Source organism: Medicago sativa, chromosome 2 (genome assembly GCF_051527215.1).
Source record: "Medicago sativa cultivar Bolivia chromosome 2, Bolivia_mono, whole genome shotgun sequence".
NCBI lineage: Eukaryota > Viridiplantae > Streptophyta > Magnoliopsida > Fabales > Fabaceae > Medicago > Medicago sativa.
Window position 1 is genome coordinate 64,367,259 of NC_140750.1, and position 15,455 is coordinate 64,382,713.

General features: G+C 35.3%; 2 protein-coding genes across 2 annotated transcripts; both read right to left on the reverse strand.

Moving 5' to 3' along the window:
• Positions 1 to 1,373: 1,373 nt before the first annotated feature.
• Positions 1,374 to 3,303, reverse strand: LOC146949664 (serine/arginine repetitive matrix protein). Its single transcript, XM_085745616.1, has 2 exons — positions 2,523 to 3,303; positions 1,374 to 1,879 (listed from the first exon to the last, which is right to left on the reverse strand). The coding sequence occupies exons 1-2, from the start codon at positions 3,081 to 3,083 to the stop codon at positions 1,472 to 1,474; spliced, it is 969 nt and encodes a 322-aa protein (XP_085601742.1). The 5' UTR covers positions 3,084 to 3,303; the 3' UTR covers positions 1,374 to 1,471.
• A 2,898-nt stretch (positions 3,304 to 6,201) lies between these two features.
• On the reverse strand, positions 6,202 to 15,310 carry LOC146949665 (P-loop containing nucleoside triphosphate hydrolases superfamily protein). The gene is made up of 6 exons (XM_085745612.1): positions 13,592 to 15,310; positions 12,119 to 12,259; positions 10,228 to 11,980; positions 9,683 to 9,984; positions 7,760 to 8,637; positions 6,202 to 7,429 (listed from the first exon to the last, which is right to left on the reverse strand). Exons 1-6 carry the CDS (start codon positions 14,891 to 14,893, stop codon positions 6,319 to 6,321), a joined length of 5,487 nt encoding a protein of 1,828 aa, XP_085601738.1. The 5' UTR covers positions 14,894 to 15,310; the 3' UTR covers positions 6,202 to 6,318.
• Between the last annotated feature and the right edge of the window lie 145 nt (positions 15,311 to 15,455).

A 15,455-nucleotide genomic window follows, 5' to 3' on the forward strand; every position in this document is an offset into this window, starting at 1 on the left:
TTGCAAACCAGGAATTATGTTAGCTAAGCTTGGACTTAAAGCTTCTTTCTCAAATGAATTAGATAAAGAGATTTACAATTTATTGGAACTATTTCGCTACATATGGGGGCTTATTAAAAAGATATACTTCAATACCTTGGAATCCAAGTTTTAATAAGGCATAACAGAACACTTTCATTTGTAGGCAATTAACCTTCAAGCTATGAATATTAGCTTTGATGTTCATAATTTTCTACAAATTAAGTTTTTGACTATCCACTTCATTTTGTTGAGAACAAGATAAATGGAGAAGCAAGCTGCAGAATACATGGAGAAGCTCTGTGGGGCTATTCTCAAATAGATTACAGTTTAGTGCATATTGTTCGTTTTGTTTCTTACTTTACTATACAAATATACAATACTGCAGAACTGAGTTGTCACAAGTCTTTAGAAGATTTCTTCACTATGGTATCATATATAGTTGGAAAGTGTCAAATGTACGTTCTCAGAGTTTTCATGCCGCCGAAACTAGAAAGAAAAACAAAAGCAAAACTTGTTTTGTTACATAAAAAGGTTTAGCTGGATTATAACAGATTATCTAATTTCTACTGGCTTAAACTAAAAGAACTAACTATAACTTGTCACAGGCTTTACTTTTCAAATAAGAACTAACTATAATAGCTGTCACTTTACATGGCCAAAACCACCCTAAAATATGTGTGAGAAACTTACATAGGAAGAGAACAAATTTGCTAAACCAGAATGAAATATATGAACCGACTCACTTAAGAGCTTACAAGACGGGAGCAATTCAGACGAACCTGACCTTGATTTCCAGTCAAAACATCAAGGTTAGACAATTTCAACATAACCCTTGCGAAATCCATCCGAAAGGTTGATCCGTCATCTGAAGCATAAGCAGAAACCAATCTGGCAGTCTTCTCTTGAGCCATCAGCTGTTGATCAGCAAACAATAACCCTCTTCCTCTCAACAAACTCTGATAGTAGTGAGTGTCAAAAGATGCTCCAGATGGCACTGCAGATGACAATGCTTGCATGTATGACATCCCTTTGTCACTACTAGAGTGATGAAAATTCATTGGCTTTGAAGCTGCAAACGTCGAAAACGTGCTGTTGCTGCTCATATTGTTCTTACTGTTGTCAGGACAGTTTAGCCTCATCTGACTGAGAAAATCGAGAGGTATACTCGGATCTGGTTGCCCTGTTCCTTGAAAGTCATACAGCCTTTGCTGAATGAAATCGCAACCGATTTTTCCAATGTCATCATTATAAAAGAATTGATTATTACTGTCATCATTATTTTGATTGTTCTTAGGAAATTGTTAGGAAATCATTATTTTGAACATTCCTTGAAGTCTCTTTTAATTCAAAAATACGAAGAATTATTATTACTGTCATCATTATTTTGATTGTTCTTAGGAAATTGTTACAAAAGAATTGATCTATGAAGTGTGATTTATGATGATGATGTTCAACATTTAGTTGAAGCAACAGCTCTAGCCCAAAACTTGATATGTTTTTTCATGTCATCTGCAGACATCTTATTTCCCCAATTTGGAACAGGAGGAGTTGCACAACTTTGCACCAACCATGCCTCTGATAAGTAAGGTCCTCTTGCTGCTTTATCTTCCTCACTTTCATCTCTATTTTTCTCTTGCAAACCAGGAATTATGTTAGCTAAGCTTGGACTTAAAGCTTCTTTCTCAAATGAGAATCCTAAATCCTTGAACCCTTGAACTTCTTCATACTCAAGATCACTTAGGCTTCTCCTTATTGTTTTCTGATTTAGGACCTTTCTCCTCATCTCCAAAATACCCTCTTTGTTTAAGCTTTCAACTTCGATGTTTTTAGCCGGTCTACTTCTTGGAATGCTGCAACTCTGTCATCAAGCATTGCAAAACATATACAATGAGTTCGCTTCATAAACATTCAAATCAATTTGAAATTTGAAGTACTTATATTCAAGAATATCGCTTCTTGGAATGCTTTCTCGCGTATGATCAATCAAAATATGATTGGTTAAATATCCTATATTCCTGCATTCTTCTCTTTTTTTGTAAAAATCATTTGTAAGAAATAACATTGCTCTATATTTGAACATAGCATGATAGGACTAATGACTTTTCTTAAAATGTTGCAGCAAGCTAAATGTGCTACTCTGCCCTTTTCTATTTCTGATGCTATGATTTTACTTAAATGCTAAAATTATTTGGCCTTTTAGCCATATTTGTATTAATTGGTGTTACTTCTTGGTGCTAGGCACATAATATCAATCATAAACTCTTGGATGTGACATAATGATTTAAAAAGAGGGTAGGAGACATAATGTATTTCATTTCCTGTAACTGCAACGTGATCGTGATTGGAACCGTACCAGACTACTTGCCATATTAAATCACAATTCTTCGCAATATTGAAGCACGACAAATCACAATTTAAAACCTACGCGCTTAATCATAAACGAAAAAAAAAGTCTATACATTACTTAGATCTTTATAAAAGCAAGGTGATTTTTATAGTACCTTAGAGGTTAACCTTGGTGGCAAGTTGTCAATATTGGGAGGTGTTGATGGTTGTTTTCGGGATCTTCCAGTTCTTGAATCAGTTTCTTGAAACTTTTCTTCTCTCCCTATTGTTGGAGGCAAAGATGGTGTTCTTAGCAATTTGCTTTTCCTTCTATTGCTATCACTTCTATGATCAAGTCCTTTCATCTTTGCGCAATGATGTTTACTACCTGCCTTATGCATAGCAGAATCCGATGTTTGATGCGCCAATTTTCTTCCTTTTTTATCATCTTTTTCTTCTTCTTTCACTCTAATTGGTGGCATAGATGGTGCTCTTTGCAGCTTCTTAGGATGAACAAAATCACTATTGGATGGTTTACTTGCTGATGAATCCTTCAAAAGTTCTGAGCTGATTAGTCTTGTTGAAGGGTAAGGATCAGAATGACACCTTAACATCTTTGGTTTTATATTTAACAAGTTATCAAAATACCAACACTCTTCAAGTAGATTCATTGCTTCCACTTTTTCATCTTTGCAAAAAGAAGATTCACAAGAGCTATTATTGTCATTTGGATCCATGTGTTTCAACTTTTCTAACTTTTTCACCCTTACATGTATGTATGTATTCTGAATTTATATGGGATCTTTTTGCATCTTGTGACACTGAATTTTTGTTTAAATTAATTGAATGTGGCAGAGTCATGTTAATATTTTGACTATATTAATGTATGATGATTGAAACTGTTTTTTTCTAGATAAGCCATGTGAGATATGTCACCATGTGCTTTAATATGTCCTTACATCATTTCTTTAGACATAATCAACTTAAATAAATGTCCAAAAAATAAGTGTTGTATGATAGAGAAACGTATGTCTCTATTGCATTTAATTTTGTCAAATAGCACCTATATTGGCCTCATAGGTTAATGGAATTTGAACAAATCATTATTGTTTTTCTATTGAGGGAATTATTATTGTTATGCAATACATTATTTAATAGAAAATTATTTTTTTAAGGGATAATACAAAATATTGTTAAATAGAAGTTACGACGGTTATATTGAATCCCTTAAAAAAAATTACTATGTTTATATTACACTATAACGCAGAAGGATTTGAACAAACTATTATTTTCTGCGATCCATAATCGACAAAATAGATGAAATAATAATACAAAAAGATGGATGAGTACAAAGAGGCCAAGTGGGGCTATGTAACATTGAATCTCCACAACTAGAAAATAATTGGTAGGGACTTCTTTCAATAGAACTGGCTCTGTCATGCCAGCACATCCCCATGTGATGTAGTTTTTGTTTATGGAGCCACTCCACACCACAGAACAAGTTAAACTAATTATTGTGTTTGGTAGATTAGAACAAATAATTTGATTATTATGTTTAGATGTTAATTATTTAATTTTAGTAAAGGATAATATTTTTTAAAACATTATTAGGTTACTGAATTTTAATAATTTTTTCTAAATAAGAATTTTATTACTTCATCCATTCCTTTGTAAGTGTAGTTTTTTAAATTTCAAAGTAATATATTAACTAATGTTTTGTCAAAATTATCCCCAACTATTTATTGCTGAGAGAAAAATGAGAAATAAAACAATAAATATTCAAGGATATTATAAAAAACCTAAATATATTTTTATAAAATAAGTTTTTTTTTTAACGGATAAAATAAGGTTAGTTGTTTAAATATAACCATGTTATAATGTTGCTTTTTTCATATATGATTCTCTTAGAGGCTATGTGACAGCTAAAGGTATTTGGAGGCATCATGCAGAGATGTATGTAATTGAGGAAGACCTTTATTCCTTCCTTTACGGTGCATTCTTTTAGCAGATTGTATACGGTGGTGACTTTTGCATTTTTTTTAATTGCCACAAGTCACGACGACAAAGTTCTTAGCTGTCCAAATATATTATGAGTGTTTAAGAAGAATAAAAATATATTGAGATATTTAAGGTGGTTTGATTGATGTGGGAAAAATCATGTGACAAAGAAGGAAAGTAAACTAAAATAAGTTCTTCATTTACAAGTAAGTAAACTAAAATAAGTTCTTCATTTACAAGTAAGAAAGCAAATTTTCCTCAAAAAAAAAAAAAGCAAATTTAATACACGAAATATAGATATTTTATATGTACCTCGGGTGAAAAATTAGATAGTTTCTTATCATGTCATACTATGTTCTCAACCATATTTTACTGTGTAAATATTTTATTTTTTTTGAAGAAGTTTACTGTGTAAATATTTATTTGCAATCTATTTTAAAAACTAATTGATCTATTAAATTGGGTGGAATATAATTTTTTGGCCGCAAAGCTGATTTAAACCACACCACTATTCCACAAATGCCCCAAGACCAAAAAAAATGGAATATATTACCTTGTACCAAAAAAAAAAGGAATATATTACCCAATCAAAGCGTTCTTCTTGACATAAGGTGTACCAAAAAAGAAGAGGAGTTACAAAAATATGTACAAAACAGGGAAAATGTTAATTTTCCAGTCTTGAAAATGTTAATTTAACTTCATATACCATAAATACATAAAGTACTTTTTGTTGTAATCATTGTTAGAATGAGTTAACATCGTCATTGTTTATTGTTTGTGCAATAATGAATGGGAATCTAATCAAGTCGTTTACACCCTAAGTTTGGTTTTGGCAACGAATAGGAGTTGTATGGTACTTTTATATATGTTGTGTCTTCTTTTCTTTTCTTTTTTTCCTTTGATGAGTGATTTTTCTGGTGTCATTTTCCCTCGTGGATTTTGTTTGTTGTGATTTGTCTTGGTAAGCTCTCACCATTCATAAAAAAAAAAAAAAATGAATGGTAATCATTATTTTGACTTATCTAATAACCATCATACTTGTTAAAAAAAACCATCCTAAAATCTTCACAATTTTTACCTAAACTTTTCGATATTGTCTCATTTACCTAAACTTTTCGATATTGTCTCATTATGGCTATCAAGTGTCTCTTATTGAAGTTAATTTTCAAGATTAATTGAAATATTAACATGAATTTCATTTATTTATTATGGAGAAAAAAAGTTAGGGGAGGCGCACCCTCGTATAAGGTGAGAAAGAACCATCAACCTCATTGATGATTTACAATGAAATATACGTATAACCTTATAAATTATGAAATTTTGGATTTGAACCCTTCAACAAGTATAAGCAGAAAATTTAACCATGTGTGCCAACTGTAATTGGGGATGAATTTCATTTTAATTATTAGAACAAAATTACATTTTCAATTAAATATTTTAACATATGTTTTAGGTAAACATAAATGTTACATTGTTGAAGGTCCACATTGGCATGATAAAGCTCCAACTTTTTCGTGGTTAGCTCATCTAAATATGATGATTGTGATATGCTTGAATTGGGTTTCAATTTAAGAAAAATATGAAAGCCTCCTTATTCAACCAATGAATATTATTTTGAAGTGTAAAATAATGGCGACTTCTGTTTAGTAGGAGCTCATTTTAACTTTCATTTATCTTCAGCTTATTTATTCTTAATTGAATCAACCAGATTACAAAGTGCTGAGATGGGTACAAAGTGCTGAGATGGTTACCTTGAGCAGTAATAATCAAATTGGAAAAACCTATTTGAGATGGGAGGATTGAAGACATCTATTTTTTCCTGATGAAATGAAAGCACTCAAAGAAGCTCCATGGGAATTTCCTGAGTTCAAAACTCAAACTATAACTTAATCTAATAGTAAAAAATTACTTTCAACTGCTGCACAAGCACCAAAATATTGCTAAGCATTCAAAGCTATAAAAAAACAATATAGTTTAATCTAAAGAGCCCTTAGTCTTTACTATTAACTCTATCAGAGAACAAAGACACAATTTCTCAAATTTACAGTGAAGAGGGGCATCCTTTGCAGGGTCCATAGGAACTAGCACACCATCTCTGAAAACAAATTTCAAATCAAGCTTCACTGCTTCATTCACGGCCGCGTCTTTGATTACACTTGTATCTTGACTAGCCGAGTGAGAAATGCATTCTGCCGACACAACATCCTTGCCTCCGTTTTCAGTATTACATGTTATCGAATTGAAACATTTAACAGATGTTTTGTTACTAGATAAATCGGTGAAATCTTCTGCCATGTAACATTTTCTAACTGCTGAAATAAGATCCACGGATAATAAAGAAACAGCATCATGGACATCTTCTATTGTCCGATGGCTTCTATTTGATCCCCACTCGCGAACAAGTATTTTGTGTGTCAAATTATAGAGACTGTGGAGGCATTGAGGGCAACATTGATACAAGCAAACAAACTCAGATTCAGCTGGACCCATGTCCTTACTTGAAGAGGCATTTATATCTTCAGCATTCTCATGTTTATCAGATTCAACATCGCTTGACTTAGAGTTACCACCAATCTCAACACTCTCTTGTTCACATGTTGTGTGAAATCCATTTTCAGAAACAATCGCAGGGCGAGTGCATGTGGATTTATTCAAGTCTTTCGACATTCCAAGTTCTCCATCTGCAGCTTCGTAATTTTCAGCAGTTACTGATTCAGATAATACTCCATTCTCCTGATTCAAGGATGGATGTGGAGGTTGGTTTGCAAGACAAGAGTCGTTAATATGTGTATCCGGACAAGGATGGTTAGGCTGGGATCCTTCAGAACATTCTTTTTGGCCATCACGATCGGTATCACCTAAATTATCATTTATGTCATTCAAGGAAAGACACTCGGTTGTTGTGGTAGGAACTCCCTTAGGACTTCTCTGCAGTGTCTCCAAATCATCACCATCAGCAGGAACAATCAAAGGGCAATCCTCACCTTCGGGTTGGTGACGGTCTTCACATGGGAGATGACTGTTTAAAGACCCACCAGCTGTTGGTATAACCTTTGCTGCAAGCTCTGGAGAATCCTGATCAAGACTGAAATGGAAGGAATAACTGTTAAGAGACCTAACCCGTACAAAAAGCTTAAAAACAAACATGTACATAAAGTCCTGTTTGAATAAACAACTTATGAATAAGCTATTTTTATAACAAAAGATAAAATAAAAGTCATAATGATTTTATTTGAGCTATAAACTGTTTTCATAAGCTATCCTAAAGAGCTTATAGAAATAAACTGAAAACAGCTTATGGACATGTCATAAGTTGTTTCTATAAACACTTCCAAACAGTCTTGCAAATGCTTACGTTAGTAGATAAGCTCAAATAAGTCAATCTAAACAGATCCTAAAGGTAAAATAGAAATACCTAAGCAATGCATAAGCCCAGTTGTTGACCATATCTTCCAAATAAGCCACTTGTGATAAAATACGGAGATATTGATATCTGTTTCTCCCAGCTTGAATTTTCGTATTAATCATCTCAGTTAAGATCTCGAGAACTTTCCTTACCTCAAAGGAAACTTCCCTAACTGATTTATAAACACCCTTGTATGCTGATAAACCAACAGCAACCAAGCCTCTAACTAAACCAGCACTTTCTTTGCTTTTAGTGCCACCAGAGCTACCGGTGCTTTTAGTGCCACCAGAGCTACCGGCAATTACCACCTTGTCTTGTGAATTGTTAGGACGAATTATACAGGAATTGAAAGGCCATCCCCTCCAAGGTCCACTCACATCAGCACAAGGACCTTCTTTGAGCTTTGAAGTAACCCAACAAAGTTCAGCAAAATGAGGGTATAGAAGAATTTGATAGCCAAATGTGGATATTGCCATTAAAAGATTTGACTTTCCCTTCACTGACCTACTGTTAGGTTGTGGAACTTTTGTCAAGGACTCGGGGAATTGAACTTCACCCTTCTCATTGGCTGGTTCGTTTTCTTTTCTCGCAGTTACTTTATCTTTACAAACTTCCATTGATTCATAGGCTTTGTCCCTCTTCTGGGCACCCATGTGAGCATGAGATCTCTGATGAATCAACTGAACCCGTTGCTCAACTACAGTTCTTAGAAGCTCAATTGAAGATAGATTGATGGCCAAGTCATGATCAAAATTCCCATCTATCTGCAGAGAGAACTGAGGAACTGTTTGAACTAAAGGAGTTGACTGGGTGTCCTTAGTTTGATAACTCTTGAAGAATCCTGTTATCTTGTGAGGAAGTTCAGTATAGGGAACTTCTGCAGTAGCCTGATTCAAATGAAAAATAAAACATCAGGATCTTGTTAGAATTAATATTAGTATTAGGAATTGTAGCAATTATTTTCAGATTCATGTACATAGTTAGCCATGTATCTAAGGAAAGTTATACATACACTTAGCAGTTTTGTTAATCTCCACTTAAATAGTAAATTTTATATGTTTATTTACTGCCAGCCAAAAGCTTATAAACAGAAGATCTGAGCACAAATAACTCAAGCATTCAGAAATTCCTATCATGAATTCTCGAGTGATTTGATACCCAGTACAAAAATATCATAAATGTTTAGTTGATATTAATAATTCGCCTACTGGGAAAAATAAAAGGATAATCGAGTTATCAATTTTACACTAAAAACAATTTTACTGTATAGTATATAGCGCACTATAACGCTGCAGCTAAGCTGTATGGCCCCGCGCCACTACAGTACATGCAAGTGAAACAGTTTTTTGTAGCAGCCGCTACAGCTAAAATAGCGGCGGGTTGAAATCGATATAGCATTGCACCTCATAATGAGATAAAAAATTCCAAATAAAATACGGTTAAATATGAAACTTTAGGGCATTTTGATAGGGCTATACACTAAAAAAAACAATAACAGCGTTTGGGCTTCTTTCTCAATTTTTCTTACGCGTGCTGTCATATTTTACTCTCTCGATGATCATTAATAGCTTGTTGAATTTTTACGTATATAGAATAAATTATTCTGTCAAAAAAATAATAAATTATATAAACTGTATAAAATTTTCAAAATTGCTATCATCTCATTATCTGCTGTCTCGCAATAGCGTTTTAAGGTTGGTTAGCTGCTGCGCTCGTCTATCTGAGATTAATAACACTGCCATAAATATTAAAAGCAGCATCAAACAATGTGAATAATGCCATTGGATTAATTTGTCCTCTACATTAGAATTAATAAATAGCCGAGTCTGAAAATATAAAACATTTAAACTAAAAATGAAGGAGAAAAAAAAAATCCAGGAATCAATTGTATGAATGTGTTTACGTACTACAGACAAGATAAAGCGTTCATACCAAAATCATCAAAGATGTGGATAAACCAATGGTCTCCACCTGCTCAATAAACGACATCCAGGCATAAGAAGCCTTTTTGTTGGCTTGGCATTTCGTAATCTCGGTCGAGTTTTTCCCAGTATTGATCCCATTTTCCTTCTCAACAATTTGGCTTGGTGTGAAAGAAGATTTGTCCGTCTCAGATGATAGATGATTTATTGAGCAGGAATCAGTCTTTTCAGCAATCTTCAAATCTTCCTCCACGGCCCACAAATCAATTCTTGGCATAAATATTACACAAGATTTCATGCTAGCACATTTCACTGCCACATAGAAACTAATGATTATCAGATCTAGAAGTTACTACAATTATGGTCTAGAAGTTACTGCATTTCACTGCATTTGAGATCAATATTTTTGCATATAGCAACAAAGTTGATTTTACTCTCACACTTGGCTTCTTTTAAGGTCTAGACACTAGTTAAGAAAAAATATTTTTTTGCAAGCCAAAGCCAAAAGTTGATAACCAACACTATATAGGTAAAAACTAGGAAAAAGAAACATACTTAATATTTGTGTGATCCCTTGCACTACATCTCCATGCCCTTCTTGTGAAATAGTTGCCATATCAATCTTTTGTACTTCAATATTTCCAATAAAGCAGTAAAGAAGGCATGAAGCAAGATGTCTCTGGCCAGATCGAGGATTTCCGTAAATCAATATTCGAAAACCTGATTTGTTAGTCATTCCAAACGACGTGTCTGGTAATCGTCCGTTAAACAGGCTACCATGGTTCTTTGCGGAAGAATTCTCGTCAGCATGATCCACAATATCACAGAAACCAGAAACACCATGGTCTGCGGATAAAATGCCAGAACCACTAAGACACTTACTTACCTCATAAGCAACGTTTGTTTCTTGAAGGAAATCATCAAGGTGCAACCACCAATGATCAATAGGCATTTCCTTTTTGCCTAGAGCAGAAACCATTACATTTTTAATCAATGCCACAGCTCTAGATATTGGAAGTGGCAGCCACAGACGTTCGTCAAGATAAAGAGATACAAGAATAGTGCACAACGGCCGCAATAAACAAGGAACAAGTTGGACAGGAAGAGGAGAGCATGATACATCATTTGCAGCATTTCCAGCTTCTCTTTGGGAGCATGGTGATGGGGAAGACAAAAAAGCGTCTACCCAATCCCTCTCCTCCACAGTAAAGGATGGAAGAGGAATATTCTTACAATCAGAAGAGTGTCTTTTTTCAGCTACAGATAGCACCTCTTGCAAAGGGAAATTCCTCTTCAGCGCATTCATGGCCGCTTGGGTACAAAGAGCCTGGAGATCAGCACCAGCAAAGCCAGAAGTCTTTTTTGCAATCCACCCAAGCAAGGATCCACTAATTGGTTTTGGCCACTTCTGTGTGTGAAGTGAGAGAATGGAAGCTCTGTCTTCAGTTGATGGCAATGGAAAGTAAATTTCCCGATCAAATCTTCCAGGTCGCCTAAGCGCCGGGTCAACAGCATCAGGACGGTTTGTTGCACCTATGACCACCACTGAACCCCTAGATTTCAAACCATCCATAAGAGCAAGCAATGTTGACACAACAGAACTATGAGTCTGATCTTGCTGTCGAGTACGGGAGGGTGCCAGTCCATCGATCTCATCAAAGAATATTATGGAAGGTTGACATTTCTCAGCAACCTGAAATAATAGTCTTAGTTGACGCTCAGCATCGCCAACATATTTCCCCAAGCAATCTGCGCCTTTACGGGCAAAATATGCAATCCGTCTATCTCCACGAGCACATGCACCAATCAATGACCGGACCACTAAGGTTTTCCCTGTTCCAGGATAGCCGTGCAAAAGAACGCCTCTTGGAGGTGTAAGCCCTAAATTGTCGAAAAAATTAGGATATAGCAGCGGAATAATAACAACTTCTTTCATACAACGAATGACATCATTAAGCCCAGCAACAGATTCCCATCCCTGAAATGAATTTTCACTGGCAGAAGAGTCTGAACCACCAATATACACTGGAGCTATTCTCAATATATCACGATGAAGCCTCTTGTTCTCACGCTTCAAAAATTCTTCATCCTCACCACAATTTTCCAACCATTTCTCTTCTGCATCAATATCCTTTCTCGAAGCATCATTTGAACGCTTCTTCGTCTCCCACATCATTTTCCTAGCCCTCAACTTCTTTAACCGTGCTAAATATTTATCACCACAAGGTTGGAAAAGGTGTCGATGATCTGTGCAAGCTATAAGAAATTTGCGGTGATCAAAGATGCAACCATTTGCTCTAGCACAAGCCTGCAAAACACAGATCGGGTACTATATTTAGTTAAAATTGGTAAAAAACAAAAATGATTTCCTTGCTTGTAAAAGCAAAGTAAAGGAAGTTCAGAATATTTGTAAATTCCATTTCGAAAGAAAGAATATGAAGCCAACCAAGTGATAAGTTTTAGGACAACGATCAACACGACAACCGATGGTTGCCCCTCTCCTCCCACAACGTGTGCACTTCAATGCTCTTCCTCGACAAAGTGCAGCCCTCACATTTTTTAAGCATCCCAAGCCAGCAAAATAAACCTGCAAGAGTTTGTCAAAATGAATATCTACTATGACATAAAAGTTGACTAAGCTTCAAATAGGCAGATTATTAGCACATGCCAGTTCTAAGCAACAAAATGATAGAAACTGGTACCAAACAGAGAAATTTAATATTACTAGTAATAATCTGATCTTAATTGCAACAATATCTGGAAAGCTGTCTTAGAACAGAGGATGAGTTCTTTTACAATACAACAAATTAGGAAATAACAGAAAAACTATTGCAAGACAATTCCCATCCATGAGTCTTTGTCTCTCCAAATTAATTGTCTGCTGATTTTTCCTTCGGTTTTCCTCTTAATCAAAATCTGTTGGTTGTTGCCAAATAACATAACAACTGTTGGTTGTTGCCAAATAACATAATAACTGCAGCCTAATAATATAATAACGATACTGATAAGAGGTCTAACCAAAAACTATTAAGCCTTATAATAACAAATGAGAAGAACATTTTGCTTCATAAGTTGACAATGTATGTTGATCTCTATGGACAATATTAATTAAGTAACATCCATATATCCTATTAAAATTTGAAGAGTATATGTTCATTTGAAAACCGGTACAGCTGAAAGTATTGAAATGATGCCAAAGGACTGAATAAAAGAAGTCTTTAAAAAGTTTTAAGATATACCACAGCTTAAAAATTTAAAAGCATCTCTGGGTTCACCTCATGTCTAGTGTTTTATCTACAACCTAGGACAAGTACTGTAAAAGTAAAAGGCTAACTTATTTTTATGCCAAAACTAGGAAGTTTGAGATGTATGTGATCCGCACAAATTCTACCACTTTAACAAACAATTACCAGAGCAATACTCTTACTACCAAACAGGCATGGAGCATTAGTGTATTCAGTGTGTGTTTGATTTCATGCTAGAGAGACTCAAAAGTGATTCCATACACATATAATTGATTTTGACATGTTTGGATGATGTCGATTGAAATTGATTTTGCTTCTAAAATTGGTTATAACTTGAAGCTAGAATTTTTAAGCTTTAAATTCCAAACGTGGTTTTCATAATCAAATATATTGTTCAACTCATTTCTACATGAATGTAACCCCTTCACATTCAACTCACTTTTATCTAAAATCAATTTTTAACATTCTAAAACACACTTAATAGTAGTTCTTAACATGCAAGTCTGCATATTATAAAAACAAGAAGCAATTTAGCATGATTATTTTATAATGTCTTGGACTAACTTTCAAGCTCACATATGCAGAATTTAATGCTGCGAATCAAGATTCACAAGAATATGCAGAATTTACTGATGCAGACAAAGATTCAAGAAACTTTTAATTTGAAATCACACCTCTGGACTCCATACAGCACAATTCTGATGCACCCATATTCCAGCAATACCATAACGATCATTAATAGGGCCCAAGAGACGCCCAAGCCAACCAGGTTCATCATCAAAACCATCCCAAGTTTCATAAGTGGGCTCCTCTGAAGCTGATGACCCGCTATAAGCTTCGTTCTCACTTTCACCATTATCTTGAACTAACCTTTTTGGAGGCTTACCATCGCTCCCTCTTCCACACAAACCACACCGTCTTCCCTCTTTGATGCATCGGTACCCAGACTTGTCATTTGATGCTTGTTTCAACTCATCCCTCTTCCCAATATTCTCATCTTTTGAGACATTTTCATCAATGCCAACCTCCTTATCAACAGCTCCTTCATTATCTGCTTGTTTCGTTGAAACTCCAGCAATTTCATCCACATTACTTGCATATATTCCTTCCTTCTCACTCTCTATCTTATCACCCTGTTCATCTAAAGATTCTACGTGTTCCATCGGAGACGGTTCAACATCACCACTACACTCCTCAGCTTGCAAATTGTCAGTTTCAATTCTCTCCTCGTTCTCTGTAGCAGCATTCTCATCCCTCGAATCTATTAGATTCTCATGAGCCAATTCAGTCTCTGGAACCGAAGCACTCTCCTCACCTGTGTCCAGTACAACTACAAGCTCCACCTCTTGACTCTTACTCTCATCCAACCTCCCTGGACACTGATTTTCCTCAAGCCTTTGATCACCCTTTGTCGCTTCAACTCTCCTCGTTCTCTTCTTCGACTTAAACTTCCTTCGGGTAAAATATTTAAACCCCTCTTTATTATCAACCTCTAATTCCTCTTTCCCATCACCCTCCACAACCTCCAATTCCTCCTTCCTATCATCCTCCACAACCTCCAATTCATCTTTCTTATCAACCTCCAACACCTCCTCAAACAACTTCCTTTTCCTACCACTCAATTCCCTCTCCTCCTTCACCTCAAATTCCACGTTCTTACCCCTCGATCTCGACCTCAAACTCCAATTCCCACCACCAGAACCCCCACTTTCTCTCCCTAAACCTTTATCACCCTCCAAACTCTTCGGCACTACATCCTTTCCTAATTTCAACCGTTTCTTCTTCGGTGTGGGAGACACATCAAGCAAAACCGGGGCACGCCTAGCCCGCGAGCTTCTCCTCACCCCTGAATCAGGGTTCAAATCATCACCCACATTACACTCACCGTGATTTCTAGTATACTCTTCCTCACAAATTGCATCCAATTTCTTATGTTTCTTCCGAACCCGCGACGAGGAAGGTGATGATCGCATCATAACAGACTAAAATGTATATAAAAAAGTATAAAAACTTCACCAAACAGCAATATAAATAAAAGTGAAAAATGATAAAAATTATAACTTTTTTTCGCTATGTAGAAAACTATCAAATGGGTATTCGAACTCGTTCAATTGGGTATTCAAATTCACTGTAATTGAGAGGAAAAATGGCGTGGTGGGTTCAATTGATGGTAAAAGGTGGAAAAAAACGAAACCCTAGAAATTGATTGGGACAAGAATCATTGTCGGAGTTAATGTTTGATTGAAGGGAAGTTATGTGCGTGTTTTTTTGTGTGTGAAGATTGGGTTTCTGGGTTATGTGGTTCTATGATGTTTTTTGAGTGTTTTTCTTAACTGAAGTAATTGGTTTTTTTTTCTTCTCTTTGTTGTTGTGGTTACATAGAAACAAAAACTGAAGAGGGTTTTTGGTGTTGTATTTATATATACTTATGAACAAGCGCGAGTGGGTAACGTGATTTCACGCGATTGATGGTTTCGGCAGTTAAGAATTGTTTCAACTTCAACTTAAAATGAGAGTTTTGTGTTCCTTTGATATATG

Coding starts and splice junctions, on each gene's coding strand:
- LOC146949664 (XM_085745616.1), bottom strand. CDS start 3,083: ATGGATCCAAATGACAATAATAGCTCTTGTGAATCTTCTTTTTGCAAA. Junction 1,880..2,522: donor CACCAAGGTTAACCTCTAAG/GTACTATAAAAA, acceptor GCTTGATGACAG/AGTTGCAGCATTCCAAGAAG.
- LOC146949665 (XM_085745612.1), bottom strand. CDS start 14,893: ATGATGCGATCATCACCTTCCTCGTCGCGGGTTCGGAAGAAACATAAG. Junction 11,981..12,118: donor GTCCTAAAACTTATCACTTG/GTTGGCTTCATA, acceptor TGTGTTTTGCAG/GCTTGTGCTAGAGCAAATGG. Junction 7,430..7,759: donor TGGGCTTATGCATTGCTTAG/GTATTTCTATTT, acceptor CTTCCATTTCAG/TCTTGATCAGGATTCTCCAG.